The following is a 27929-nucleotide window of genomic DNA, read 5'->3' as shown; positions in this document are numbered from 1 at the left end:
TGCAGTCTCTGCAGGAGACATACAGAAGAGCTCTGTAAACTCAGCTCTTGTTCATGTCTCTGCAGGATCATATAGCACACCTCAGGTATGCCCCCCAGGTGGAGTAAGGGAATTGATAACACTTGAACAGAAGAGAATTGTGTGCTTCAGCTAATACTTGTTTTACAAAAAAGAAAGCATGTCAGGGGGAAGTTTTTTACTGAGAAAGTGGTGACTCTGGCACAGGCTGCCCAGAGAGGTTGTGGATGCTCCCTTCCTGGAGGTGATCAAGGCCAAGTTGGATTGGGCCCTGGGCAGCCTGACCTGGTGGGAGGCAGCCCTGTCAATAGCAGGGGGGTTGGAACCAGCTGATCTTTGAGGTCCTTTCCAACCTAAACCATTCCATGATTAAATGACTTGGGGACTTGGTGTTCTTGATTCTCAAGTGACCACACCCCATGTGTGATCCCCAGTGAGATGAGAAGCCCCAAAAGTTCCATCACTGTGCTGTTTTCCCCCAGCCAGATCCACCTCTGATGCATCATCCCTTGGAGCAGCAGCACATCTCCATATGTTTCTGTGTCTATATTTAAACTGCAGACCCGAACGTGGCCCTCTGTACTTCAGCTATCATTTTGCTGATGAGGAAGAAGTATTTTTATTCTATGCCTTGTTTATTTAAATGTCAGCCTTTTAAATCAAACCTGTCCCTGTGTGCATAAATCTGATGGAACAGCAAGGGGGTTTGAATGGGAGCTCTAAGCACGGTAATAATAGCAGTAAAACTATACATCCTGTGTACAAATACATTCTTAATTGCAACTGTTAAAATACAGTCTTTTATGAACTCTTTCTCTATTGCTGTAAACTAGCTATAATATAAAATCTCTCTTTATTTAAACTAAATGACGTGGCTAGGAAGAAGATTTCTCCTGATGAATGAAGACAATTTAGAATGTGGAACAGAATGGGGTAGGATGAGCATTCAGAAAAGCACAGTCAACTTTTTGCACACACAGATCGAATCATTAAAAAAATGCCACTGCCTGCAGTATTGGTGTGTAGACATAACTGCTCTATTTATAATGCAATATTAAGCTGAGGTTATGTTACTGTCTACTGCTACATAAACCATCAGGAAAGGAGAGAATAAATAAGGTTTGTGCAGATTCCTTAGTCTCAGCAATCAGGAGACCACACTATTCCCACTTATTGCTCTGCAAGGAAACTGCTTAGTTGTTTTTCCATAAGGGATACTTCAAAAGGCCATAGCAGAGGTGGGATCTCAACTATCATTAATCAGTATGGCCCCATGAAATCAGTGGGACAAAGCCTCAGCTTTGGTAAATGCACATCTCTCTACTGAAACGGGTAGAGGTCTGAGTATTATCTACTCCAATTCCACTTCATCAACTGATTGTCACCACTTGTGGATTTCAGTCCTGTCTTCAAGCTGGGAAAGATAAATATGGGTCATGTTCTTATTCTTGAGGGTGAAAACTTCTGAGAGACTGCAGTGCTGCGAGCTATGTGCTAACCTGGCGAGTGAGAAACATATGTGACCTTCAGCAGGACAGATGGATATGTGATATCCTAGCGCTGATCCAGAAGCTCTTTCTCCTCTAAGTCAGGAGCTATCCTGGCAGTGACATCCACCTTGGATGTCCTGGTTAATTGATAAGGAGCATGTCCATTTTTATAAGTGACTTGTAGTAATACTTGTTAAACCATAGTGAGAGGAAAAAGGTGCTATCATCTGCAAACTGCTTAAAGTCGTAACATTCCTGAGCATATTCTGCCTGAGATCCTTGGCCTTGCTACCCTCTCATAACCATTCTTGGGGTAAGCAAAGAATAAGATGGTCCCATGCAATAATTTTCCTACTTTAGTAAGAGGATTACCAGAAATCCGTATTTTATTTGTTTTTTAATAACCTCCACAGGAGCCTTGAAGCAAATGAATGTATTTGGCAACAGGTCCTACACAGGCAAATAAACCCTAGATAAGCTAAAAATGTTTTTGTTTTTTTAAATTGATTCTTTTTTTTTTTTTTCCCTTGGGCAATATTGGTATGGACATTTTCTAATCTTTAATTGAATGTTAGAGTTAGCACGTTGATAACTTGGTTTAATATCAATTTAATTCTATTCAGACTGTGGAAAAAGTAATTACACTATTTGACGTAGGGAAGGACAGGCTGAGGAAGCCGGAGCAATTTGATGCTACGAGACGTTGTACACTAAGACGTGTCATGCTGATTTTTACAAGGACATACTTACCGTGGTCCAACCGACCTGCTGACCCAGGTCTGTAAAATACAGTGTAATGATGGAGGATGCTGCAAGGCTTTGAATGTTAACGGAATCCTTCAAATAGGGCCCATCTGGAATGACAGAAAGGGAAGAGAAAATGGCACAAAAAGCACACATCTGTTCAGTGGTTTAGTATAATGCATGAGCTGCCCTGCTAATGGTCAAATAGTTGAACCCTTTTCTTTGTGCTGAACTATACCGACTGTGCCTCAAATGTAAAAGGCACAGCTTGTTTTCTGATGTATTTTGGTGACGTGGTGCTTATTTTCCTAGTTAGTAGCTTATAGTATTTCTATGACAGCTTTTCTTCCCTCTTTTTAACAAAAGAATGAGGCTGACATGACGCTGGGTGGCAATGCACAGGAATTGTTTTGATGCTATCTAGACCATCAGCTACACACAGTCTCATAGATTACTTTTAATTCTGTCTTGCAAGACTAATGGGAAAGTCAATGTTACACAGCCTCTTGGTCACTGATGACTTTTGATAGTTTTTGCTTGAGCATTTGCGTTTTTAGGGTATTTTACAGTTGGTGGCACTATCATCGTGATGAATGCAAGTTCTTGGGCAAACTTGCCAAAGGCCTAGTAATATTTTGGGCATCTTAGCATCTGAATGAATACTTACTGCGTTCCAGTTGCAGGCCAACACGGGAAGGGTACCACTGAGGACCTGTTCAAATCACAAAGCATGGCTGTTAATTTCATGGCGCGTGGTCTAAATTTCTCTCCTTGCTAGTATATCCTTCAGCGGATGGCTACAAAAATGAGGTTTAAAAAATCTTCTCTTTGGATATTAACTATACAAGGAGAGCAAAAGAGAGCTAGGAGAAATGCACAGTACATACATACAGTTTGAGCAGAGATCTGTTTTCCCTAGGGTATGGGAAATTGGTGATCACAGCCTGAACCTCTGAGCTGAGGCAAGTGTGGGGTCAGCTGTGGGAGCACAGGTGAGAGTGATGTAGCTGTGCTCCCGGAAGGGGTGGAGCTTGACTCCATCCCCTCTGAGACCTCATTTAAGGGCTGATTCCCACTGAGGCAGCATCTCTTGGAGATTGCTCTTCAGTGAGGACTGCCCCAGCTTCTTCAGCTAAGGCACCACCACTGGTGAGTTTCCCTTTGCTTATTCCTTCTGTACATTTGTTACCATCTGTATATTAACAACCAATGCACCTAGTAAAGTGCTGGATGGGCCATTCTCTTTGTTAGCACGTGAAAAATACAGTGTGCATGCACCACTGTGCAGAATAAAGACTATGTTGCTTACAATATTGGCCAAAAATCCATTTTAAATGGAGTTGATCTAGCTTCTACTCCCAGCATGATGCTTTTTGTACCAGCCAGTCCATAGGGGTGGCTTAAGAATACAAGATCTGACTAGGAATACACAAATAGTGCTATTTCTTAATCACAGATTCTGAGTAATCCCATTAGGCAGGTAGTGACACAGAATGCAGAGGCATCTTGGTATGTCATGCTGACATATATGTGATTTCCATGATACACATGGCTTAAGAACGTTCTCTAGAAGCAGCTTTTTGAGTGGTCTAGTTTCAAGGCTGCTCTTAGATGCACAACAACAGTTGGAGGTTGCTCTGAGATGCCGTTTGATTTTGGATGGAAATCAGTCCGTTTGTTCAAAGAGGTAGCAATCTGTGGCTGCATTTGTGTTTCTCAGTGCCAGAGCAAGTAAGTGCCAGAGAAAGATTGCAGAAAAGATGGTGGCAATGCAAACTATTAACTTTTCCCACTCTGTATGGTACCTATGTTTAAGTGGCTGTGCAGACTGGAGGAGAGCAGCCTGGACCAGGTGAGGACCAGCATATCCAGCACACTCTCATTCCAAAAGCACTTAGGCTAAGTGTGAGTTTTGTAGGCAAGAATGGGTATTAGATGAACCTGTGAACCAGTACTAATAGCAGGAGGTAAGACAAAGCCATCAAATAAGGCACAAACTTTTTTTTTTTCCAAAGTTCCAAAGCAATCCATGGCTATTAAAGATAAGAGAAGGGAGACAGAGAAAGAGCAGCTGTCTGACTTGTCAAGGAAGATATTATTTGCTCCAGGATAGCAGATATCAATAGTTATGTGGGATCCTGAAATGCAGTGCACCTTTGCTAAACTGGAATCTTCCCCTCAGCACCCCCAACTCATACTAAGCTATGTTTCAATAAAAGATAATTTACCTAGTCCTGGGGGAACATGCTTTTAGGTATGAACCATAATCTGCACAGTGGCAAATAAAGGTTGTGTTTAAGCATGTTGTCCCACATTTCCAGTGTTTTAGCCTGAGTGCACCATTATTTTTGAACATACTCAAAGGTTCAGTCAGATGGGAGAGTGCCTTTGCTGCTGCTTGTCTGCAGTGCCACTACTGTCACACTGCTGTGACTCAGATTTCCAGCCCATCCATAGGATACTGTGTGTATTTTGCTGGAAGGACCTGGAATTAATTGTTGTGATTAAGCTAAATTCAGTGTCAGAAGCAGCTAAATTAGGTGTCTAATCAGCACACCAATTAATTTTTGCTGCTGCCTGTCAGAACAGGGGCTTGATGGCTCTCTCCAATACCCAGAGCCAGTAGGAGCTGGCAGATTTGCTTCACATACCATCAGCAGGAGTTCACAAGTGCCTGTACTCCAGATAGAGTAACCAAGCACTCATTAAAGACAAAGACATAGCTGCAGCTGCATGCAATGCTTGACAGCCAATCTGCATTCCCACATCTGGCAAAACTCCTCTTGCTTCCAGCTGCAGCTGGAAGGTTTCTTTTTTGAAGGGAATTTACTTTTAGTAGTGTTTACTTCCCAGTTTATTCTTATTAAAATTTTCATAGAATCACAGAATGGCTTGGTTTGGAAGGGACCTTAAAGCCCACCCAGTTCCAACCCTCTGCCATGGGCTGGTTGCTGCCTACCAGATCAGGCTGCCCAGGGCCCCATCCAACCTGGCCTGGAGCACTCTGAATGCTTTCCCTTGATGCCTCATGTAGAGATTAATGGCAATCCAAGCACAGAGGTGACTGAAGTTTATCTTGCAACTCCTACTGATTATAAGAATAGTCATGAATTATTATCTACTCACTACTACAGTGAGAGTACATGAGAGCTCGGCATCCTCAAGAGGTCATGTTTCCTGTATGTTACTTGGGACCAGCATTGCTACTCTGTTCCTGTCTGTGGAGTTCATGATTTTGGCTCAGCATTTCAGACTTGGATGAAAGCTGTAAAACCAATTTAGAATGTTATAGACCAAAACAGAAAAAGCGAAATATTTGTTCTGAAAAAGTGAAAAACTTTTGATGCTGTTACCTTAAAACGTTTTGATTTTTGCAACACAAGAGCAGATGATGATATTTTCTTGGAAAGTGACGGTGAGGTAAAGAAAGTGAGCACTGAGTTGGCTTTTTGTGTTCTGCTTTTAAAAATGAGTGTGAAGAAAACTGGTTTTTTGAGACAAGTTCTTTGTTGTACCTGCCAGTATTTAAAACCAAAACTGAAACCTAAGCCAGCTGAAGGAAGGATATGTAAAAGCAGACGGCCACCTTTAATTTGAACAAATCCAACAAATGTAACCACCTGCTTATACTGGAGATAAAAAGGAGATGTGCTATAGAACAACCATCTGAACACTTACTAAAATGACAGATTCCATATCACACCCAGTTGCCAGTGCTTCAGTTCAGTGCCTGTTCTGTAGTTAATTACATGATCAAATGCCTATTTATCAGAGTATTTATGAAGTTGCGTGGACCTGTGTAACAGCAAAGGCTGACAAAAATACACGAGGATCTCTCCTGCTAGGAAATTAAGTGTGTTCTTTTGGACTCAGCCCTGCAAAAGCTGTACCTCTGGGGAAAGAGGAGCCTAAGAAATGCTAATAGGAGCTGATGGACATAGTTTAGAGATAATTAGCAAACTGACTTTCCGTGAACAGCTAATTTTATTATCTGTTAAATTGTTTGCTTCTCATTGTTTTTTTGCTACCCATGCATCTCTTATAACAAATAGGGTTAATAATTACAAGCAATACCTGCTGTGATATGAATAGGATGATGCGAACAACAAAATTACTGTAATCAATCAGCAGCAACGTGTTGCTTAAATTTGCAGAAGTACAGAAAATTCTGGGGAACACTGCAGCACCAATAGCCCTTACATGGTCACCAAAGGTCAGGCATTAGCTGAGGAATGTAACAGCCCTTACCTCTATGAACTGAGTATGCCTGAAATGTGCTCATCACCTGAACAAGAGTGTCATTTTGATACGTCTTGCAGGAATAAGAGGTTGCTGAGAAATACTCACATATTGCTGTGGAGGAGAAAGTGTTTTTGTATGCAGTATATGAAGGCAGATATAGTGACACACAGTTTATCTGAAAACTAACTTACTGCGGTCTTTCTTTGAAAAGTAAATGCTGAGCAAATAAAGTCATTCTATGTCTGTGACCTTAAGCAGCACAAATGTTCTTTGTCTGGGTTGGAGCAGCTGTGTTTTGAGCACTCTCAGGAACAGAAAGCTATCAACATGCTGACAGTCACAGCCTTGCTGCACTGAGGTTTGCCTGCCCTTGCTTCGCGGAGCTGACAGCACGATGCTGGATGCTGAAACGACTTGAAGCCGTTGTATTCTGCTTTGGTTTGGAAGAAAACGCTGTGGGATTTGTGCAAGCATTGCATGTGAGTGATTCTTGAGCTTGAAAGCAGTTAGCAAGGCATATGAACTGGGCCACAAGACCCAGAAAGAAAGTATCTGAAAGTATTACTGTGCTTACTTTCACTGTAATAAACGACAACTGCTGAGTACAGTACTGGCACAAAACTGGGCTACTGGGGCCAGGTGAAAACCCAGATGCTGCTTCCACCCCTTGTTAGGTCTTGACAGCATGGGCCTGGCCCTCCAAGGGTGCCTACTGGATCCAGGGTCTTTGACAAACCTGTTTTTTGTTGTAGCTGCACCTTTAATGTGCTGCATCAGAATGTTCTGAGAGGGAGTGAGATCTTGAACAAGATCTGTGTTTCTATGGGAAGTCCGTGGAAAGAGCAGGCCCAGCATGTCCAATTCAGTAAAATCTCAGCAGGGGAATTAAATGGGTGCTGGTTTTAATGGCTCCGGGCCCAGGGATAAATCCCTTTTCCTTTTTCAGCATCCATTTCTTCTGTGGTGATTAGGGACATGATTTAGCAGAGGGTTGTTAGAGTTAGGGAAGTATGGTTCGGTTGCGGTTAGACTTGATGAATTTTAAGGTTGTTTCCAACCTGAGCAATTCTATGATTCTATGATCTGTTTCATTTGTAAGCTTTCCAGTTAAGATTTTTGGCCAGGTGTTTTCCAAAGGCACCTTGACCACTAGATGCTATGGCAACACAAATAACCACTTTCTTAAGAACGTGAAATTTGGAAAAGGTGTGGTTTGATCATTCATTTCTTCTATTTTTAATAACACATCAATGCCCCTAGCTGTGAACACACTGCTTGCACTGGGAGAGCAAGGCACGGGTAGGCCAAACTGATGCCTGCAGATCTTGGCTATACCAACAGTAAGCCACTCCTGTGCATTTCTTTTTCCTAAAAAAGTCCTCAGACTTTAGCTATATTCCGATTGGGTAATAACAGACAAATTTCTTAAGAGTCAGCATAGTTTATAGTAATGAAGATCAATTGCTGTTAGTAGCAAACAGAATATTATTTGTCATTTAGAGGTCGATTTCTGTCACTAGCAGATTGAGCTTTAAATTTTCCATCTCAAACAGCTTGATACTGAAACTAACTGAAAATTTAGACAAGGAAAAAGCATCAGAAACTAAAAGCAAGCAAGAAGGCAAACAATATTTATATGCATATTCGAATAATTAGGAAAAAAAAGGAAAGAAAAACTTGCCTCGTGCATTTCAATTTTCCCTGTAGCCTTCTACAGATGTTATAATTAATTTTGATCTTTGTGTGTGGGATTGCATTTAAATTAATGTGCATGGGCAAGGAAAGGGAGTGAGGCTCGCCTTTTGTTTCATTAGTAACAACCACACAACCACAGAAGCAGAATACAGAGAAACAAGAAAACAGATAAGGGAATACCCCTAATTCCTGCAAGGAAGTGAGGAGATGCCAGAAGCATGGTGCTCCAGCAGTGCATCCTAAGTAAAGTCTTATGTCTTCCTAAAGACTTCTTAAATCTTCTTACAATAAGTCTTATGAAAGGCAGCTGAGGTTGTTCAGTCTGAAGACGAAAGGGCTCAGAGGAGACCTTGCGGCTCCCTACAGCTGCCTGAAAGGAGGTTGTGGCAAGGTGGGGTCAGCCTCTCTGCCCGGGAGACATTGATAGGATGAGAGGGAATGGCCTTAAGCTGTGCCAGGGGAGGCTCGCGTGGGGTATTAAGAAAAATTCCTCTCAGAAAGAGTGGTGATGCACTGGTACAGGTTGCCTGTGGAGGTAGTGGTGTCACCATCCCTGGAGGTGTTCAAGAACTACGGAGATGTGGCACTAAGGCATGTGATTAGTGGGCATGGTGGGGATGGGATGGGGTTGAACTGGATAATCTTAGCAGCCTTTGCCAGCCTTAATGATTCTGTGATTTTATATAAAACATAGTTTTGTCAGTTTAACTGTTGTGCAAAGAATGACTCAAACAAGAGAAATTGCACATTAAGGGACATGCAGTTGACAAATTATGTGTTTTGGGGACTAGAAGGTAATGATCTTTCTTTGTCTTGCCTGCTCGTATAACAAGGTATGATTTCCAAAATCACATCTTGATATTTGGTGGTTTAGGCCTAAATCACTTCAATCTCCTCACTTTAGGAAGTACTTGGTAATCCAACAAGCTCATCTTGTGCAGCAAAGATAGCTCAAAAACTCATCTGTGCCTCTACCTCAGATGTAATGGGTAGAGGAGAGTCCTACCCCAAGCCCTAGCTGTGCTTCTCTAAGAGCAATTCTTAGCCAATTAGCTAATAGAATATGCTAATGAATTATCATTTTCTTTCAGTATGTGACTGTACAGCTCTCTCCCCAGCCTCTACTCTAATTAGCATGCATTCCCTCACTAACCTTAATAGCCACATTTTATTTTTCATCTAATGGCTGCACCAATGCCATCAACAATCAAGTGAACACATTTGAGCTGCCATGATTTCTTCCTCAGCGCAAATTAAGTTCTTGTAAATTCATTCCTAGATTCGCCACACTGAAAATGAATCCCCACTAGTAAGAGGACTAAGTTGTAGCTCCTCCACAAGCCATGAGGAAGAAGCAGCACATAGCTGCCCTGCTTCAGCAATGGATCAGAAAGATGAGTCAGCAGCTCTGTGATGCCCCCCATGCACTCCCTGTGAGAAGTTTATTTCAGCTGGTTTAATTTTCCCATCCCACCACTTAAATTAGGTTAAGTGGAGGCTTCTGTCCCTCAGAAGCACAGTTAACGAGGCTTGGAAAACTGCTCTTCCCCCCTCTGCATACTGGAGATAACTAAATGCAAGAGCAGGAGATGGGTAGATGTACAAAGAGCAATTAGAAGCAGGCACCTAACTAACACTGTAACGGGGAGTCAGGCAGAGAGAGGGGCCAGTCTGCATTTGACATGAGCACAGCGAGCGAATGAGCTGCAAACCCAGAATAAATTGCACATTGATTATTTCAGTGGTGAATTATTTCCAGCAGCAAATATATTCAGGATCATTGCAGTTTGGGGACAATTCAGAAAGAGGCAGAACTCCCCACTACAATATTACTTTCATTGTAAATCATTTGTTCAGCTTCTTGTCTTTGATGAATTGCATTCATTAACTTGAAATAATGGCAAATATCAAGTTTTATTTGAAAGATTTCTTATTTTGATTGTCCTTAGACATTCTCCTTATGCTCAAATAGGAAAATAAATAAGCAGGGTATGAACAGAAGAGAGCAAACAAATGCTAACACATCACTGTCACAGGGTGACATGTGCCACGTCTGAGGTGCAGACAGGGTCCCCTGCTCTTGTCCTGCTCACTCGAGGTTCCTCTCATTCTAGTATAAGACATTTCCTCTTTCTTCTATTACCTCAGCATGTTTGCTCACTTCTGTAAGAAGTCTCAGCACAAACAAACAAACCAAAAAAACCCCACTTGATGTAGACATAGAGCATATTTAAAGCCCTGAAGTGATCTAGACCCTGCCATCATCAGCAGGCATCTCATTAATGGCCATGAATCTTTTCACAGTCATATGGAATCACTGGGGGTGTGCTCATCTTGAATTCCTTCAGTGAATGTTTAACCCACATGAATGTGGTGGTGAGCAGCAGGTTGAAGCTGGAATTCTGTTGCTCAGATAAAATCATAATACCAGAATTTAAATCGAGATAGGAGCTCTTTAAAAACAAAAACAACTTTGGCATCTTCAATTTACAGTTCAGTAGGCTATAGTCCTTCATTTTATCTGCAAACTGCACATTCTCTAGGGCCTGGATTGCTTCTCTGTAGGGCCTTGTACTGTCTTTTTCTCAGTTGAGCCATAGTCACTGTAATAAGACACGTTGTAAGTAATAGCAAGCAATTCTGATAAACAATTTTAGTTGTTTCTCATCTAGATCTGTCAATTGCATCTCCTGCAAAGGAAAGGAAAGCAAAGAATCTAGCTATGAAATTTCCTTTTCTTAATGAGGCATTTAAATAGCATCTCACATTTGTTCTACAGTTGTTTACATAGGATGTCATTTGTGATGCATTGTTAGAGCCCTGTAAATCTCAGCTGGGAACAATATCCCAGAGAGCAGAGAGGACCAGTTCTGCTTCAAGCTACATCTCTATAGATTCATTGCCTTTTCTTTCGTTGTGTTATTCATCTGAAATGATATCTGTAATCCCACTAATGAAATGCAATAGCATAGCATCAGATGAAGCATCTGCCAAAAAGAGAAAAAAAAATGTGAGTTTCCATTAAAGGTTTTGAGATGATCTTTGCACTTTTCTATTCTTGGTTTGAAATATCACATTCCCCCCCCCCCTCCCACAGGGATCAGCTTATTTCACAAGCATTTAATGAATAGCCTAGCTTTTGTGTTATAGACACCTTGCTGCTTCCAGTTCAATAGGTCATTAGGCATATATTTAAGTCATTAATTGTCCCCAACAGTTCTTAGGGATCACAGCCAAAACAGACAAAAGAGTGCAAGGTAGATGAAAGGCGGGTTAATTGTTCTTATTTTATAGATGAGAAAATGAAGCTTGAAAGGGAGAAAGTGTCTAGCACAAAATTCACCCAGGTCAATAACATGACTCCCATTGGTTTCAAACTAAGCATCGATGATCTGTGTCCCAAATACTAAATTCATTTCAGTGCGAATTAGGAAACTTTGAACACCCCAGCCATCCCTCTGACATTTATTGTTATCTTTAAAGACCAAAATGCTTGAAATATCTGACCCTAGAAGTGCTGCTTGAGGTCATCATGTGTGGCTAAGTGCATTACTTTGGCATCAGCTGCATAAGCCAAAACTCAACCATAGTATTAGTTACTGTACTGGTTTCCTAATACAATACAAAGTGAAATTATTCTTTATAAACACATTTATATTTCAGAAAACAAAATTCAGGGGATGTCTAATCAGGTACCTCTCAGACTGATTTAATATCTCCTCCTATGTAACTAATACGGTTCAAGCACTGCAGCTGCCTGGTCTGGTTTTCACTCTCTTCTGGAAGGCTACCAGGTAACTATAGCATTATGACTGCAGCTGAATCATTCTCTGTCTTTCCCTTTGGAAAACTGGACAAAATTGTCATGTGGGTTGTTGCTGTTGTTGTTGTTTTATAATTGCATTTGATTGAAAGGGAGAAAGCATCTAGCACAAAATTCATCCAAGTCAATAGTGTGACTCCCATGCTGTTGTGTAGGGAGATTGCAATTTGAGGTGTAAGTAGAAGCTCTAAATTTTTTGTCGCTTTGAAGATGAAAATCACAAAGTTAACTCAGTCTGGCTTCTGCTTTCTTTTAACTATGTTATGTCAGTGATGCCACACTCATTTCCTGGCTAGCTATAAGAAAAGAAGTGAAAATATTCCCAGCTCTCACAGATGCAATTGACTTGACAGATAAACCATAAATTAAAGCCACACAAATCTATGCCAACAGATGGACTCTTACATTTTGTATAGAGAGATCTGCACAGATGATGTGCCACAAATAAGCTGATTCGGAGGTCATCCTCCCGAAACTTCTTGCTGGGGAGATCAGAACTGAAGCTGACTGGTCAGGCTGGCCTCCTGGCTACATCAGCGTGCCAAGGCAAGAATTCAGGCTTCTGTTCTAACATGCACACTCTACAGAGACAGGATGCAATTTACTCATGGATCAGATTGGACTGGGAGCTGGGGAGGAAGATGGCAGGGTTTGCTTGATTTTCCTTGGAAAGATCTGTTGCTCACTTTGTGCTTAGCTTTGCAAAAGAAGAAGTAAAGGGTTTAAATATGTATGGAGCTCACTGTACCAGTAGCAATAAATTCAAGGAGTTTCTAGTCAAGTGAGTGGTGTCAACAGGCACAGAGAAGTAAAAAGATCTTAGAATGATGTCATTTGAGGGATACTTACATTCAGTGTAATCTAGTCTCCCATTAGTATCTGTTGTGTGGCTAAGACAAGAGACAAATCAATTATAAAATGAAATAAATCTCATCGTGTTTCCTTCTCCTAATCTAGTCATTTTCATTTTGGAGTTCAATGCAGATGAATGAGTAATTTACCCAGATGAAATCACTGTACTTCATACTGCCCATTTGCAGTAACTTCCCATCCCTAGTGTTTCACCTTCAGTGTTAATTTCTAGTTGAGTTATGAATGCAGAGAGAAGAAAAAACGTTGAAAACAATCAGTGGATGTGACTCCCAGCCCTGTGCATCCTGTGAATCTGCACTGAGGATGCAGTGCTGGGCCCATGAGCTCTGCTGTAAGACAGCCTGCACAGTAGGATATTGAAAATTCATTCATCTATGGATTCGAGCTGTGTCTCTGAGGTGGTATGAACTGTGTAGGATAAAAACAGGGAGGAAGGACTTTGAGATTTGTTAAAAACTCTATTTTGCAGCTGCCTTCCTGCCCAGAGAGTGCTGCTGGCTCAAGGCAACTCAGGCCAGTACCAGATCATGGCTGTGTTTCCAGAACACTGTCTTTTTCAAAGCCTGGTGTTCTAGTATAGATCAGGAGAAGGATCCCTCTGGAGGGTGCTGTGTCATAGATATAATTTATTTGGGTCTCTTCAGTTGGTGAGGCACATCAAGGGCTCATGGTTGACTGACAGGCCAGGACCAGGAAGTCAGCTTTGGAGAGCCATAAATAGCATAAATCAGCTTCTCCAAGTCCCCAGCAGGTGTATTCATTGGGCACATGAGTCTCTCCAGGCATTAAAATTGACAGATTTCATTAGTTTGCTTCAACCTGAGAATCCAGCTGTAACAAACAGTGTGGAGAAATCAGAGAAACTGCAGGTTCTCAGCAAGACTGTTATCAGGCAGTCCTGATTGTACAGAGCCTGTAGGCAATGCAGTGGCTTAGCAGTCACCGTTCTTACTGATACTGCTCTTAATGACTAATCCCCACAGCATCCTTCCCCACCTCTTTGAGCCATGCAGTTTAACACTGCAGGCATTCTCTAGAAGGAAATTATGTGATGCAGAAAGAACAGCCATCCTTTATAACAGCAGTACTGCATCCAGCTCTTGCATTTTAGCATAGGGCTTGCAAACTGGAGAACTTTTCCTTACACCCTTTCACTTAGAATCATGCTACCAGTTCCCAGGTATCATTAAAAATACAGAAAATGTAAAGTACAGAGTTCAAGAAACATCTGGACAGTGTTCATAGTTAAATAGTCTGATTCTGGGGTGGTCCTGTGAGGAGACAGATATTGGGCTCAATGATCCTCACAGGTCCTTTCCAACTCATGATATGAGTCTAGATTCTATGGAATGTGCAGGATGAGAACAGCAGCTGAAATCTGACAGATGAATGCATCCTAACATATTGCCAAGCAGCTCATGTGGAGGATACTGAAGGAGAGGTAGGCTCCCAGCGTGAAGCAGGAATTGCATTGCTTCTCTCCTTGTCTTCTCTCCAGAGGAAACCAACAAAAGTGGTTTTCCAGGGGATGTAACTTTCAGGATCTTAAGCAGTCACAAGACTGTACAGCAGACCACTAAAGTTTCATAGTGTCCAGAAATTATGCTATTTATTCTTGAGTGCCACCTACTGACAGTTTCTTCTGTAATGATTTACTTTCACTAACGCTGCTTATTTAACATACTTTATGTAATGTTTGCTAGCTTAGAAAGGGAGGCCTGCAGATTCAGATCTCAGTTGAGACAGCTAGCAGTTTACAGTGTTCCTTATTTCTTGAATACTTCCAATCCCTCTGCAGGTTGGGATATTCTGCATGTGTTGTTTTCAGTTCTTGCTTCTGCTTTGCTTTTTCCTTCTGTGCATCGCCAGGTTTCCTCCCATCTGCCCTTCCTTATTTGCCTGCTGCTTCTGCCTGGAGGGCAGTTTCTGATCTCCCTAAGCTTGCTCCTCTGACTTCAAAGAGTAGTTACATTTGTGCTACCTCCCTGTGCATCCAAGATTTTGTGATGGTGTTGCAAAGATCTTATTTCCCCCCTCCTTTCTGCTCTTGGTCCACTTTCAAGAACTTTTCCAGAAACTCCTGCACGGTAAACTTGAAAATACTGAACTCCTTGAAATCACTGACTTGTGATTATACTTATACTACTTGTTCTAGATGTATTTTATTTTAGTTATGTGGTACTTGGATTAGCGTTATTATTACTACAGTTCTTCATTCTCTATCTGTAAGATATCCTCCTCCGCTGGTCCAGTACATTTTGAAAAGACGAGAATAAACTAAAGGTGAAGATTTATTGCCAAGGACAAAAGCTTGTGAAGTTTAGTCTACAAGCATGGCAGCCTGGATCTGCTACAGAAAGCAATGGCCAGAAAGGAAACTGCAGTTCAGTGCTGGCCATGGTGCTGTGCATCTCTGCCACGGTGGCTACAGTGCCCAAGGGCTGATCCAAAATCCAAACCTGTGCTCTTCAGTCTGGAGAAAGCCTTTGAATTCCCACAGAAAGGGCCATTTGTCTTAGATAGTTACCTCCACTAAATGCTTATAGATCCCTGAATCTCCAGCGATACAACTGGGATTGCCCTGTTGAACTCAGTGCCACGGAAAACAGTGTTAGCTTTGGCTGAGGTTGTTCCCGTAGAGAGAGTTTTGCTAACATGAGATCCGAGGAATAATTCCGTATTAGTTCCTGGATTTCCGAGTCTGTATTTTTTCATATAAATACAGATCCAAAGTAATGTTTGACTGACTTAGAAACTACTGAGCAGTAACATGTTATGTGTCACTTGCATTCCGTTTCTTTTATTTAATGATTAACAGTCCCCTGCTGCAATTCGTAATTCAGTCTTTTTCCTCTGTACTTCAATCAGGCAGCAAAACCTGATCTGTGACAGAGACGGTGCTTGTGAAATTGCTGCACAGGGGTTCCTCTCACTCACTGAAGGGCTGACAAGACACCAGCTGAGGAGAAAGCTTAATTGCACGGGTGATCAAAGGATAATGCACAAGGACAGGGAGACTGTAAGGGTGTCCGCATAGGAGTGTTTTAGCAAAGATTATAGGGAAGATGTGAGTCGGGCACACATGAAATGACAGAAATGAATGCATGAGCTAGTACAAATAGACACTAACCAAAGGCATCCACAGATCAGCTTCAGCCGCTTCGTGGCTCTTGCCTAAAAGAACTGTATTCTGAAAGCTGTCATCCCCCAAACTACACAAAGAGAAAAAAGGAAAGGTTTGTTCTTTGCCAGTGGAAAAGGAGAAGGGGGTAACCTCATGAAACAATAATACCCAGGCTGAGCTGGGAAAGAGAGATCAAAGCAACAAGCTGGAATGGGAAGAAATGACACAGGACACTGTGACACAGTGTACTCATGAGAACAGTGGGAATTGAACTAAGAAACTGAGGACTGAAAAAGCATTGAAGGCACTTGCCAGCCCTTCTATGTGCTGTAAAGGGCCATGCTGTCAGAGATTCAGTTCATGGTTTGTATTATGCTTTGTTGCACTGTTTCTTGTCTTCCTTATACACAGCTCCACTTCCATCACTGGAAGCATTTGAGAAGTAAGGTACCTCTACATATGAAAACAGGTGTCATTAAGATGGCTTATATGCAAACTTGTGCCATTTTACCCCAAATCTATTAAAAACTTCATTATAGTTAAATTGGGATGAGTCTCTGTGCCAGTGATAACTGATTTAAGCTGAATCAATATAAACACAGTTTCAATTGATTTAAAAGAGTATAAGCAGAAAAGCTCACCATTTCACAAAGTGATGGGAGGACATATTTTTATTGAAACATTAAATCTTATGCACTCCTTTGGTGCTTCATTTCTAGCCTATGTTTGTTTGGCCTTTATTTGCAACCCTCAATTCTTTTGCATCTTTCTCTAATCAACTTAATAGCCCAGTTCAAGTTAACAGGCCTGTACAGACCTGTTTATCCCACATGAGTGACATTCTAGGCTCTGAGTCCTCATCACAAGGAGCACACTGCATTCCACAGACAGAGAAGGAGAAATGTGCTCCCATTCTAGGAGCAAGGCATCAAAATTGAGCTCTCTACAAACACACACACAGTATCCAGAATTCAAGGTCCACCATACATACATTTACATCTAGTAGCTTTCAGGTATATTTAGCCTCTCTCACTAAAATACTAACCCAGCAATTCATAAAGGATAAAGGGAAATGCCATCAAACTTTGGCACCCAGCTGCTTGCTTTGCTGTTTCTCTCACATTTCCTCCCACTGCCTCTAGTGAGAGCTGGATGTGTATGACTAGAGGAGGTTGCAGAAAGAAAGCATCCAAAAAAATTGTTGTGTTCCCCAAAAGCAAGACAAGGGGGATCTTCCAATGTGACTGCTCATTTCATCTCATGAACAAGGTCCATATCTTCAGTCTGTACGTGCCAAAAATAATGCATTCCTGCGCTGTTTTCTCCCTTACACATTGACACAAAAAAGTGAAAAAGTGAGGCTAGAAGAACGTGAGTTTGCCCAGACCATTAAGGAACTGGACTGCATTGAGTTAATTCAGAACTTTGCCACCTTGCCTCCATGATCCCAGAAAAGTCACTCAATCACTCCATGCTTGAGCTCCCTGCTACAGTAGCTGTTTGGTCCACATGGTCTATTTACAACCAGCTTGAAGCAGTCTAATGTTATCTAAGCTTATCTAATATAACCCTGGGAGAGCAAATGCAGCTGAGGTCTTGAATTGGCACTGTAATGTTAGAAATGGGATAGAAAAAATATTGCCCCTCTTGAGCCAGCGGTGTTAAATAATGCAGTCCTCTCCTTCCAGCCTCTCATGTCAGTGGTAGCTACAGTAGAACCTTTCTCCAAATGCTGCTCTAATTTAGCACTGGAGCTGTCAAGCCAGCCTCAGCTTTTGTGTGAGATTTCATGAAAAATAAATCTGACTACTTCTGCAAGCTGAAAGGCCTCTAACCATGCCTCCAGCCTGCTAGCCACAGTACTTACAGGCTTTGTGAAATTTGTGTTTCACATCTAGGAGGGTAGATGATGGAGGTATCTAGAAAAAGAAAACAAAATGCAAGCAGGTTAATTTTTCCACCTTTTTCAATCTGAGATGCCTTCCCCCCATAAATGTAGAGAGAATTCAATTTGTCTGTAAGTTCTTCAGGCAATAATGAAGCAAATCATTAAATTCCCATCTCACATTTCATTTGCATCTTACCCAAGCCACTTATGCGTGGACAGCTGAAGGGTAAAATCCCAAGGGCAAGAGGGAAAGCTACTGACCCTGCTGAGGCAGCAACTGCCCCTCAGATCAAACCAAGGGGACATCTTCAAGGGTTAGCTTTAATTGTGTTAGGACCTGGCTCTTAGAGACATGAAGAGATTTTCCTCCGGAGCCAGTAGTAAAGCTGAGAATCTCTGTCCTTTCTGCTTGAAATCAGTTTATTTCCGCAAGCTGTCTTTTGTGTGCAGTAAAGCAATTCAGGTGTCACAGTGTTAGGTGGCAGACTGGAGGCCATTTAGGCTCTATTTTATTATGTTTATTGATTTCTTAACACACTTTGTACAAAGTGTCTGAGAAACACACTAAGAATTTACTAGACTGAAAGTCTTAGAAGTAAGTAGCCTGAATTTACAAGCAAAAGGGATGGAACACTTCAGAAAGAAATATGCTAAGCTTGAGATTGAGGAGGCAGTGGCAAGGGCCTGGTGTTAACAAGACCATCCCTTTGCAGTTGGCACTGATTTATTATTCTGTGTTGAAGATTTAAGCTCAGAGACTAAGTAAATTAGAGTGTATCTTAACTGTGGGGACCCACTTTGTCTCTAGTAACCTCATGGTTACAGCCAGACATCAGAAAGCAGAAAGCTTCCTTCCCCAAGGACATCAGGTACCTGTTCTATGTAAAACTGCTGCCTCAAAAGCTACCAGTCATATCATCATCATAGTATCATAGTATTGTGCGAGTTGGAAGGGACCTTAGAGATCATCGAGTCCAACTCCCGGGATTCGAGCCCTCTGTGTAGCAGAGCAGCACTTCTACCCCCTGCTCCACAGGGGGGATTCGAACCCGGGCCCCCTGGTGTTGCAGACGGGAATTCTACCGCTGCGCCACCGGGGCACACAAATAAATAAACTTACATCCAATGACACCCAATACAAATATCTAGTATACTTGTCATTAGTGCATAGGAGTAACCCAGCATTTTTCTAGTGAGAATATGAATAGGCAGGAGAAAAAAAAGTATGTAAAATTAAGATTTTTGCTAGCTCTGTCTTTGGGTTTAGCTGAGAATACTCTATTTTCCGTAGAGAGAGATTTTCTAGTCACTAGGAAAGTCCAGATTTGCAGTCATTCCATGCAGCTTCCATCCTCATGTGCCTTCTTTTTGTAACATGTACAGTTGCTTTTGACTTGAATAGGAGAGGAAGGTTTTGGTTTTGTTTGTCTTTTGTTTGCTTGATTGAATTATTATTTGTTTTCAGAGCCTCTAAAAATACCTGAAAATGCTTTCTTACACCTCATAATTCCACATCTGTGAAGTCTTGATCCCAGAAATGGGTGCAAGTGGTGTTAGGTGACAACAACTATAGAGTACCAAGGACTGCAGACCAAAACCTGACAGGTGTCCTAGAGCAGGGCAGGCTTGGAGATTTTCCAAGCTCAAAGAAAGCAAGCCAAAGACCTTGTTCAGGACTGATAACAATCAAGGTATTGCCAAGACAGATAACGACCACGATAACGTCTCAAACTGGGTGCTCAAAGAACTGATACTAAATACTGATTGCTGAGTACTATGAATCAATCACCTTACCCCATAAATACTGTTAACCTGAGCACACTCATAGCATAGAGCAGACCAAGAGCCTCTTAATCTCCCCTTGAGCAGGGATGCCCCTCATGGTTACACCTGCGCAGAGATCCTTTACACCTTGATGACAAGATACCTTGCTGATAGAGATCCTTGGTAACAGTTGAACAGTTTTAAGCTTTGTTAGCTTTACTAAAATTTTATCTTAGATTGATTGTGCTTATATAAACTCTCAGACATAAATCATTGATCAGCTCTAGGAGTGGATCCAGCCACACCTGGATTCCATGCTTCTGTGGTTCAAGGAGTTTAGAAAGCAACAGGGTCCACTCTGAACCTCAGAACTCAGTGAGAGGGTCTCCTTGATTAGTGTCTTTAACCCTATCCTCTATGCAGTAAATAATCAAGTTTACCCCGCAACCTCAAATTTTGCTAAGCCTCCATCTTCTTATTTAAGATTTTAAATAAGCTTTGCTAAATCACTATATGATATCAATATATTCCCTCTTCCTTCTTATGAGTGAGGTGTTTGAGTTTCCAGCCGTGACACACTCGCAACCAGGTCTGGTGTTTGAACCACATAGTGGACTGTGCTCCCTTGCAACATTTATGAGTAATGTAGAGCTCATTAGCAAGGGCACTGCTGGGCGTGAGTATGTCCAAGCTGCTTGAGGCTAGAGCTGCTTTTAATCATGCCAGCTCAGGATGGATAGTTGATTGGTTAGCTAGTCGTGGTCTGGCAGCTCTGTGTGGCACCATGCTGTGTGGTCTGCATGTGCCCAGGGAAAGCCTGGAGCACGTATTCTCAGCCAGGAGGGCAGGAAGACATTTGTTTTGTGGGCCAGCTGGCTTGGAGATGGGCCGTTCTCTTCTCTTGAGGCAAACAGCATAGACCACAAGTTGAAAAATCACACAAATGCCTCCTATTGAGAATGGGCTGCGACACTGAGGAATCACAGTGTCCTTTCCCAGGCAGAAAAATGAGGCTATAGCCACAAAAGGATGAAATACATTTTTTTATGGTCTTGATAATTCTGTGTCCTTTTTCTTAAAGGCGTCATAAAACAACCAGTGAGGCTATAGATTCTAATATTGATCGGTATGAAAATGGATACTGAGACATCAGCTTACTACTAAGAGTTCTCTCTTTATAAACCATTAATTATCTTTTGTTCTTTTCATCCTACATCAATACAAGCTAAAGAATTGTAAGGACTGGAACATCATCTCCTCTTATTACCCATTGTGCTAGATGAATAAAAACCCTGAAACATTTCACTGTAATTATTAGTCCTATTCTTCTTTTATTCTTGTAAATTATTTATGAAGGGACTATAACCTTTCTTTTTCTCTAATTCAGCACTTTTCAGATATGCAAAGGGAAAACAGAAAGACCACCCTTGGCTTATTTAAAAGATCAGTTTCATTTGAAAGATGAATTTCATTGTCAAAGCACCTTGGTTGGCACATACATCTTCTGCATTTCATGGTCAAGCAGTTTTCTCCAACTTCTCAACTTGTATATTCTAGGTTTCAAATATAGGTGACTTTCTAACAAGTTGTCATTGTAATTAAGGTTCAAAACTACTTTTGACAGGTATGTATGACGTTCATTACATTTTTCAGAAAATTATGAGTTAAAAAGCTCAGATCCTGTTTTTCTTCATAGCACAAATATTCCAGCATAGCTATTCAAAGCAACTTTTAGTTTCTCAGGAATTAAAGAATGAAAGGATCTTCTGGGTCATCCGTTCCACTTCTTCATTTATGCAGCAGCGCACAAAGCATTTCATTTCTTTTAAGATTTAAAATACAGCGTTAGTAACTTGGGCTATGACTCAAGCAAAAGCCGTAATTGGAAGATATTATGAGAATCTGAAACTGCCTTTTGTAAGTGCGGGCTAATCTGATAGTTTTCCGTTTTCATACCTCTTTTGCATTTGTAAGTAGAAAAATATATATAAGTAATATGGTTATCTGTATGTAATTGCATCACACAGTCCTTATACTGAGGAACTAATTCAGTGGTTATAGGTTAGAAGGATATCGATAGGAATTTGAATAAAATAAGCATGAAAGTGGTCATTTGTTCAGCATTTCCCTTTGACTGCTTTTTCCCTCTCTGGCATGCCAGCACTGCTGAGTCACCCCCTTTCCAGCAGGCCGTCATTTTCTAGGATTGCAGAAATTCAGGTATTTTGCCATTGCAGCTGTTTGTTAGCTGCAGACAGCCTCATTCTTTAGCCAGGTACATTTGATCAAAAGGGTGACATCAGCTTATCGTAGCTAAAGCACTGATCCCAAAACAGAAATGAGGCTAGTGGAAGAGCCAGGTAATTTCCAAATTCAGCTCACAACAAATACTTCATAATTACTGCTTTGACACCACGTCTTTGCTTGGGGAACATGCTGTATTGTTATAAATCAGCAGCAATCCATAGCAAGTGAATCAGGGAAACACCCATTCTAATTGATGTTTGCATTTTGAGAATTTGGCGTCCACATCCAATTCCTTTTTCTTATTGTTAATCTTCAAGAATGGGTGTTAAGAATGGCTGCTGTGAAAACCTCCCTCAGCATGTCCCACAATGGTCTCTTTGTTAGCCCAGTGTGCCGGTCATGCCCAAAGAGATATAAATATCTTCCACATTTAGGCAAGTAACTCCTCTTAGACAAGTGTTGTCAGCAACTACACAAAGGGTTTGCATGAAGTGCAGCATTTTATTCAGTATATCACAGCACAAACTCTATACTGGGGGAAAAAAAAAAGCTCTGGTCTTCTGCCAATCTTTCCAAAAACTGGAGAGTTTCAGCACTGTGGTTTTGGCTCTATTACAGCCACATTGCTTAGTCTCCTAGAGATTATTTATGTGGTCACCTGAACTCTGGCATATGAGATAATCCAACTGACTAACATTCCCAGTAACGATAGGTCAAAGTATATATGAATGCACAAAACTGTACACTTACTGGGTGTGGGCATGACAATTCAAGCTAGCCAAGCTCGTCTCCAAAGATGTTATATTGTTTTTGTACTACAAGCTGGGTGCTTATAATAAATACTCTCCCTTAACAGAAAAACAGGAAAACAAACAAACAAACAAACAAACAAAAAAACTGAAAAAGAATTGCCAGACAGTGGGAAGAGCTTTGTCTCTCCCTGCTAAAAATGATTGTGGAAGTAAAGAGAAAGTGATCTATTAGCCGATAGAAGGCTTGCTGGCCATCCCTCGATTTACAGAGCTTACCATGTCATCAGCACAGGCAGCTCTCTGTGCCTTCTAACCCTTAGCTGAAGAGAAATGAGTAAGGTTTCTGTGCTCACCTTGAGAGCAGGAAAAGTTCTGTCACATCACTTTTCTAATAGGAAAACGGAATGGTTCTGGAAAACCATTGTGGATGTGTAAATTCATGTTGACTTTGAATTTGAAAACTGAAATAGAAAATGTTTGTGGTGGTTGTGTTTGTTGGGTGGTTGTTGTTTTTTTTAAGACTTGGTTTCATGAAATGCTGAAAATTCATTTTGCTGTGTTGTTTTCATTTCCTTCATTTCTCATCCTTACAGAACTTTCATTACTTTCGCATTATTTTCTGACACATCAATCGTGATAGTGTAAAATAACATAACACCCTCTCCAGCAAAGAAAAGTCACCTGATAGGAAATAGGATTCAAAGAAATGAATGCACTATTACATTGTAAAACAAATTGCACCTGAAATGTTTATTGTGTCGTGAGATCGAAATGTTCCCAAATTAATTTGTAATATTGTCTTCCTCTCCCAAATCTCCATGTCATTGAAAGGCCAAGATTCATTTGATTTCGCCGTAGTATGAAAACAACATTTGGGGTGTGGAAACAAATTTCGCCCAGTTCTTCTCAGGAAAAAAAGTGGGGTTTGTTTTATTTTATTTTGATTGCCGTTTTAAATATGTGGCTCCCTGTTTTGTTTTCTCTACCAAAAGGCTGTTGATGTTTGTCCTTGGTTGTTTTTTTTATTGCTATGCGTGTTGCTAATGTTTATAATAATAAAATTTAAAATAAGTACACCCAAAAAACTCAACCAGTAGCTGGGGGACTGTGTGGAAAAGATAAAAGAAATAGCAACAATATTAACCAGCTCAAAGGAAAATTCACAGGAGAACATACCATTAAGATAAGTGGTTCTATGTGTAGCAGTACTAATGAAGCCTTATTCTCTACTAACAGATTATAAAGGATCTTCAAATCTATTCCGATAGCCCTTTACCCCTTCTTTGTCTCCTGTAATGTTTCCAGTAGGTAAGTTGGTTGATGATGGTTAGATTCTGCCTGTCCCGCCTGCTCTGAAGAACTAAGCTACCATGCCAGCAGTTTTCATTAGACAAGCAGAAGCTAAGTGACCTTTTCAACTCTTTTCTTCTCTTACAGGTGTATTTATGTTTGGCCAATAGGTCCAAAATTATGTTGGTGAGATCAGACAGAAAGATGGAGAGGCAGCCAGCCTCCTGTGGCCCATGAGGTTAAGGATGGAGCTGGAAACAGAAAGGAACGGGAAATGGAGGTGATGTATGAGAACAATTAGATATCATCTGGGCAATCAGCAATCTAAATGTTTTTCACAGTGCCAAGTGCTATGAGGAGATATTTGCTGTACCTGTGGTACAGATTTTCTGACACAGTTTGTTCTGTTTCAAAGGAGAGCTTGCATTTTAAGAACTTCTAAAAATTCAGACTTGTTTAAATGTAGGCAGGTATATTATAATTAAAGCAGTAATACACACCGTTAGGTATTTATTACTCTGTTGCAGCTTAACCTGGCAGACAGCTGCCACCACACAGCCATTTGCTCACTCCTCCTGCTCCAAGTGGGATCAGGAAAAAAAAAAAATAAAGCTTGTAGAATGAGAATTATTACTAAGACAGAAAATATAATTAATAGTAATGATAATACTATACAGATATATACGTATATAGAAAACAAGTGATGCACAATACAGTTACTCACCACCCAACAACTAGCACGCAGGCAGTCCCCTCCAGCCAATTCCAATCAGTTTTACAGTTTTCATGTGATGTCATAAAGAATATCACTGTGACCAGCTTACTTCAGCTCTCCTGGTTCTGTCCCCTCTCAGCTCCTAGTGCCCCCCAAGTCCTCTCGCTGGCAGGGCAGTAGGAAAAGCTAAGAAAGTGAAATGTCCTTGGCTCTGCACAGCACTGCTCAACAACAACTGGAAACTTCAGTGTGTTATCAACATTGTTGTTACTCCTAGAGCCAAAACTTGGCATCGTAACATACACTGTGGAGAAAAATATCCCAACTGAAACCAGGACAAAGATCCACTACTACATGGCTCAGGTATTTTGTGAAGAATCACAGGACTAAGATTTCAGAAAGAACCTGGAGCATACTCTAATGGACCAATAAATCCTGGGCAGGAGTATTTTAATGCTACAATAATGCCCATATGAAATGCCTTTATAGCCTAAATTTCCATCATGGGTTGTGCTGATTAACTGTTAGACTAATAAAACACCTACAGCTCCCTACGGTCTTGTATTGCTCCACTACATTCGTAATTTGCAATTATCTGTGAATTACCTTTCATGCAATACAGCAAATGTGCAGCTGGGGTAAAATGTCATCACTTCGTGGGGAATTAGAACATTTTCACAGCGGTTGAGGATCTGTCTCTACAGATATACTTTTGGCCCTCTTCACTGCTCTTGTAGCATAGCTGGCCTTTACGGCTGGCCGGAAACATGGAATCATAGTATGGGTTGGGTTGGAAGGGACCTTAAAGATCATTGAGCTCCATCCCCCTGCTGTGGGCAGGTAAATGAAGACCTGGAGCACCACTGGTGCCTCATGAATTACATCTCTTGTTTTCATCAAGCTTTGAACCAGCTTTGTTGTTTTTTTTTTTCTCTTTTGTATTTCACTCTGTCTTCCCCCCTGCTGAAGCTTAGACCTTTATAGCTAAGATAAGAGCTGCATAAAAACAGCCATTTAAAGGCATTTTTAAGCTTTGAAAATTAGTATCAGCTGAAGCATCAGTCTTTGGTAGTGGCTTTCCTCCTTCTTTGAACTACTTCTTTACAAATGCTAAATGCCCTTAAGTTACCAGATTCTCCCTTCCTCGGTCTCTCTCTTCTAGATAAACCAAAAGCCATTTATCCAGGTTTTTCATCTAAAAAGTTGTACTGAAATAAGAACTGTAACTGCAGAGAGCAGAGATTAATGTCCAGTTGCCTTCTAGCTGTAGCTATACTGACATTAAAATAATGTGAATTTCTAGTACAGCAGGAAGAATTCAATTGAAGTGGATTGCTTCAATAGAATTTGAATATGTTTACCTACTTTGAGAAGTGTAACTAATAACTGAGGAGGAAAATACTTCTGATATCACCTTCAGCACTAGGAGTAGGCATAAGATGCACTTCTTACGGGCAAGAAAATGCATAGACATTATAACAGTTGTAAATGTAATGTATTTTCTTGCAGTGTCTCCCAGCAGGGACCAGCTCCCTGTTGAGCTGCATGTGGGGAAAACATGCAGTAAAAGACAATGACACTGCAAAATCCTCCTTTCAAAAGGAAGTAGAACAGGATTTGCGCAGCAGTGAGTTCAGCTAGTTCTTTCTGTGTTCCTTCAACTGTATTCCTGTGGGACTCACTATCAAAAAGTGCTCTTCTCAAGGAAACCACCTCCTTTGACTAGCTGATTATTGAATTCCTTTGGGTACCCTTGGCACCAAACAGAAACAAATATCCTTAAAGAGAGACTGCTTGAATGAGGGAGATGATGATTCCAAAAATCCTGTACATAAAACAAAGCAGCTGTGGAAATGCACAGGTTCTGCCCCTTCCCCACAAGGAAGAACAGAGTTCCGTGAAGTTAAATAATAAAGATTAAAAAGTAATAATAATAAAGAAAAGACTATACAAGGCAATTAAATATCTCTTTTCAGGAAAATGACTTCAATATTATACCAACTTTACTTTCTTACTAAAGGAGCAAACAGGGAAAGTCTGATGTAAAAGGCATTGCATGGGTTCTTTGCTGAGTTCATCTCCTACTTCAGTAATTGCATTTGCTCACCTAGAATGAATGTGGTATTTACAGAATAGCCTCCACATTGTGATGTGAGAAGTTATTTTTATTTGCTAGATAAAACCATGGAAAAGAGAGCTGGTGATGACTGTTCTTTTTGGCTGCCCACTTTCTGTGACAGAGCCACAACCCACAGGCAAGAAAAAGATTTATGATAGTGCACCTGAATGCATCTGCTTTTGTTGTCCTGCCAGTATAAATCAGAAGTAACTCTGTTTATTGTTAAAGCACAGTGTGCGGATACTAGGGCACTACTCTTTTACGTGCTTTAGAAAGAAAAATGACTGCAGACTCCTTCAGACACAAACAAGGCTACCCTTTCAAATAAATCAAAAGGAGTCCTATTTTATCTTTGTGGCCAAAGGTGTAGTAATACATACTGAGTGTATCCTCAGCAAGTCTGCAGATGACCCCAAGCTGAGTGGTGAAGGTGTTAGAACAGAAGGAAAGGATGCTAGGTCCTAAAGAACCTCAGCAGTCTTGAGAAGTGGGCCTCTGTGAAGCTAATCAGGTTCAACAAGGGCAAGTGCAAAGTACTGATTCTGTGATTCTACTGCATTTGGGATGGGGCAATCTCAAGCATCCAGTATAGAGTGGGATATGAATGGATGAAGAGCAGCTGTTTATAGAGATGTTATAGCAGCCTTTTAGGACAAAAAGGGGGATTTTAAGAAAGATGGAGACACAGGTTTTACTAGTGCAAGTAGTGAAAGGACAAAAGGCAGTGATTTTAAACTGAAAGATGGTAGATTTAGCTTGCACATGAGGAAGAAATTCTTCCCTGTGATGGTGGTGAGGCCTTGGCATGGGCTGCCCAGAGAAGCTGTGGATGCTCCATTCCTGAAATTCTTCAAGGCCAGGTTGCATGGGGCCCTGGGCAACCTGAACTAGCTGAAGGAGTCTCTGTCCACAGTAGGGTGGTTGGAACAGTTTTCAAGGCTCCCTTCCTACTCAAAACATTCTGTGATTCTATATATTGTGTTATATTTAACTGCAAGAACAGTCATGTATGTAAGTGCCTGGAATGATGCACAGGCTTGTGTTAGGCTGGATGTGACAAGAATGTGTAATGAGAAGACAGCCCTACACAGTGATCCTTTAGTTTAAGAAAAATAATGATGTTCACATCACTTTCACTGTAGGCA

At 41.1% G+C, this 27929-nt stretch overlaps 1 protein-coding gene across 1 annotated transcript in view; it reads right to left on the bottom strand.

The window, feature by feature from the left end:
• The window catches only part of TECRL (trans-2,3-enoyl-CoA reductase like), a 53834-nt gene that overhangs the window by 21156 nt on the left and 4749 nt on the right, over positions 1-27929 (bottom strand). Inside the window, exons 2-4 of the mRNA XM_072336580.1 lie at positions 17877-17928; positions 2920-2964; positions 2259-2362 (exon numbers count right to left, since the gene is read on the bottom strand). Coding sequence (XP_072192681.1) covers positions 2259-2362; positions 2920-2964; positions 17877-17928 — 201 coding nt within the window. The remainder of the gene's footprint in view (positions 1-2258; positions 2363-2919; positions 2965-17876; positions 17929-27929) is intronic.

This window comes from Excalfactoria chinensis, chromosome 4 (genome assembly GCF_039878825.1).
Source record: "Excalfactoria chinensis isolate bCotChi1 chromosome 4, bCotChi1.hap2, whole genome shotgun sequence".
Classification (NCBI taxonomy): domain Eukaryota; kingdom Metazoa; phylum Chordata; class Aves; order Galliformes; family Phasianidae; genus Excalfactoria; species Excalfactoria chinensis.
Note: the sequence above shows the minus strand (reverse complement) of the source record. Positions and strands in the feature narration are given on the sequence as shown.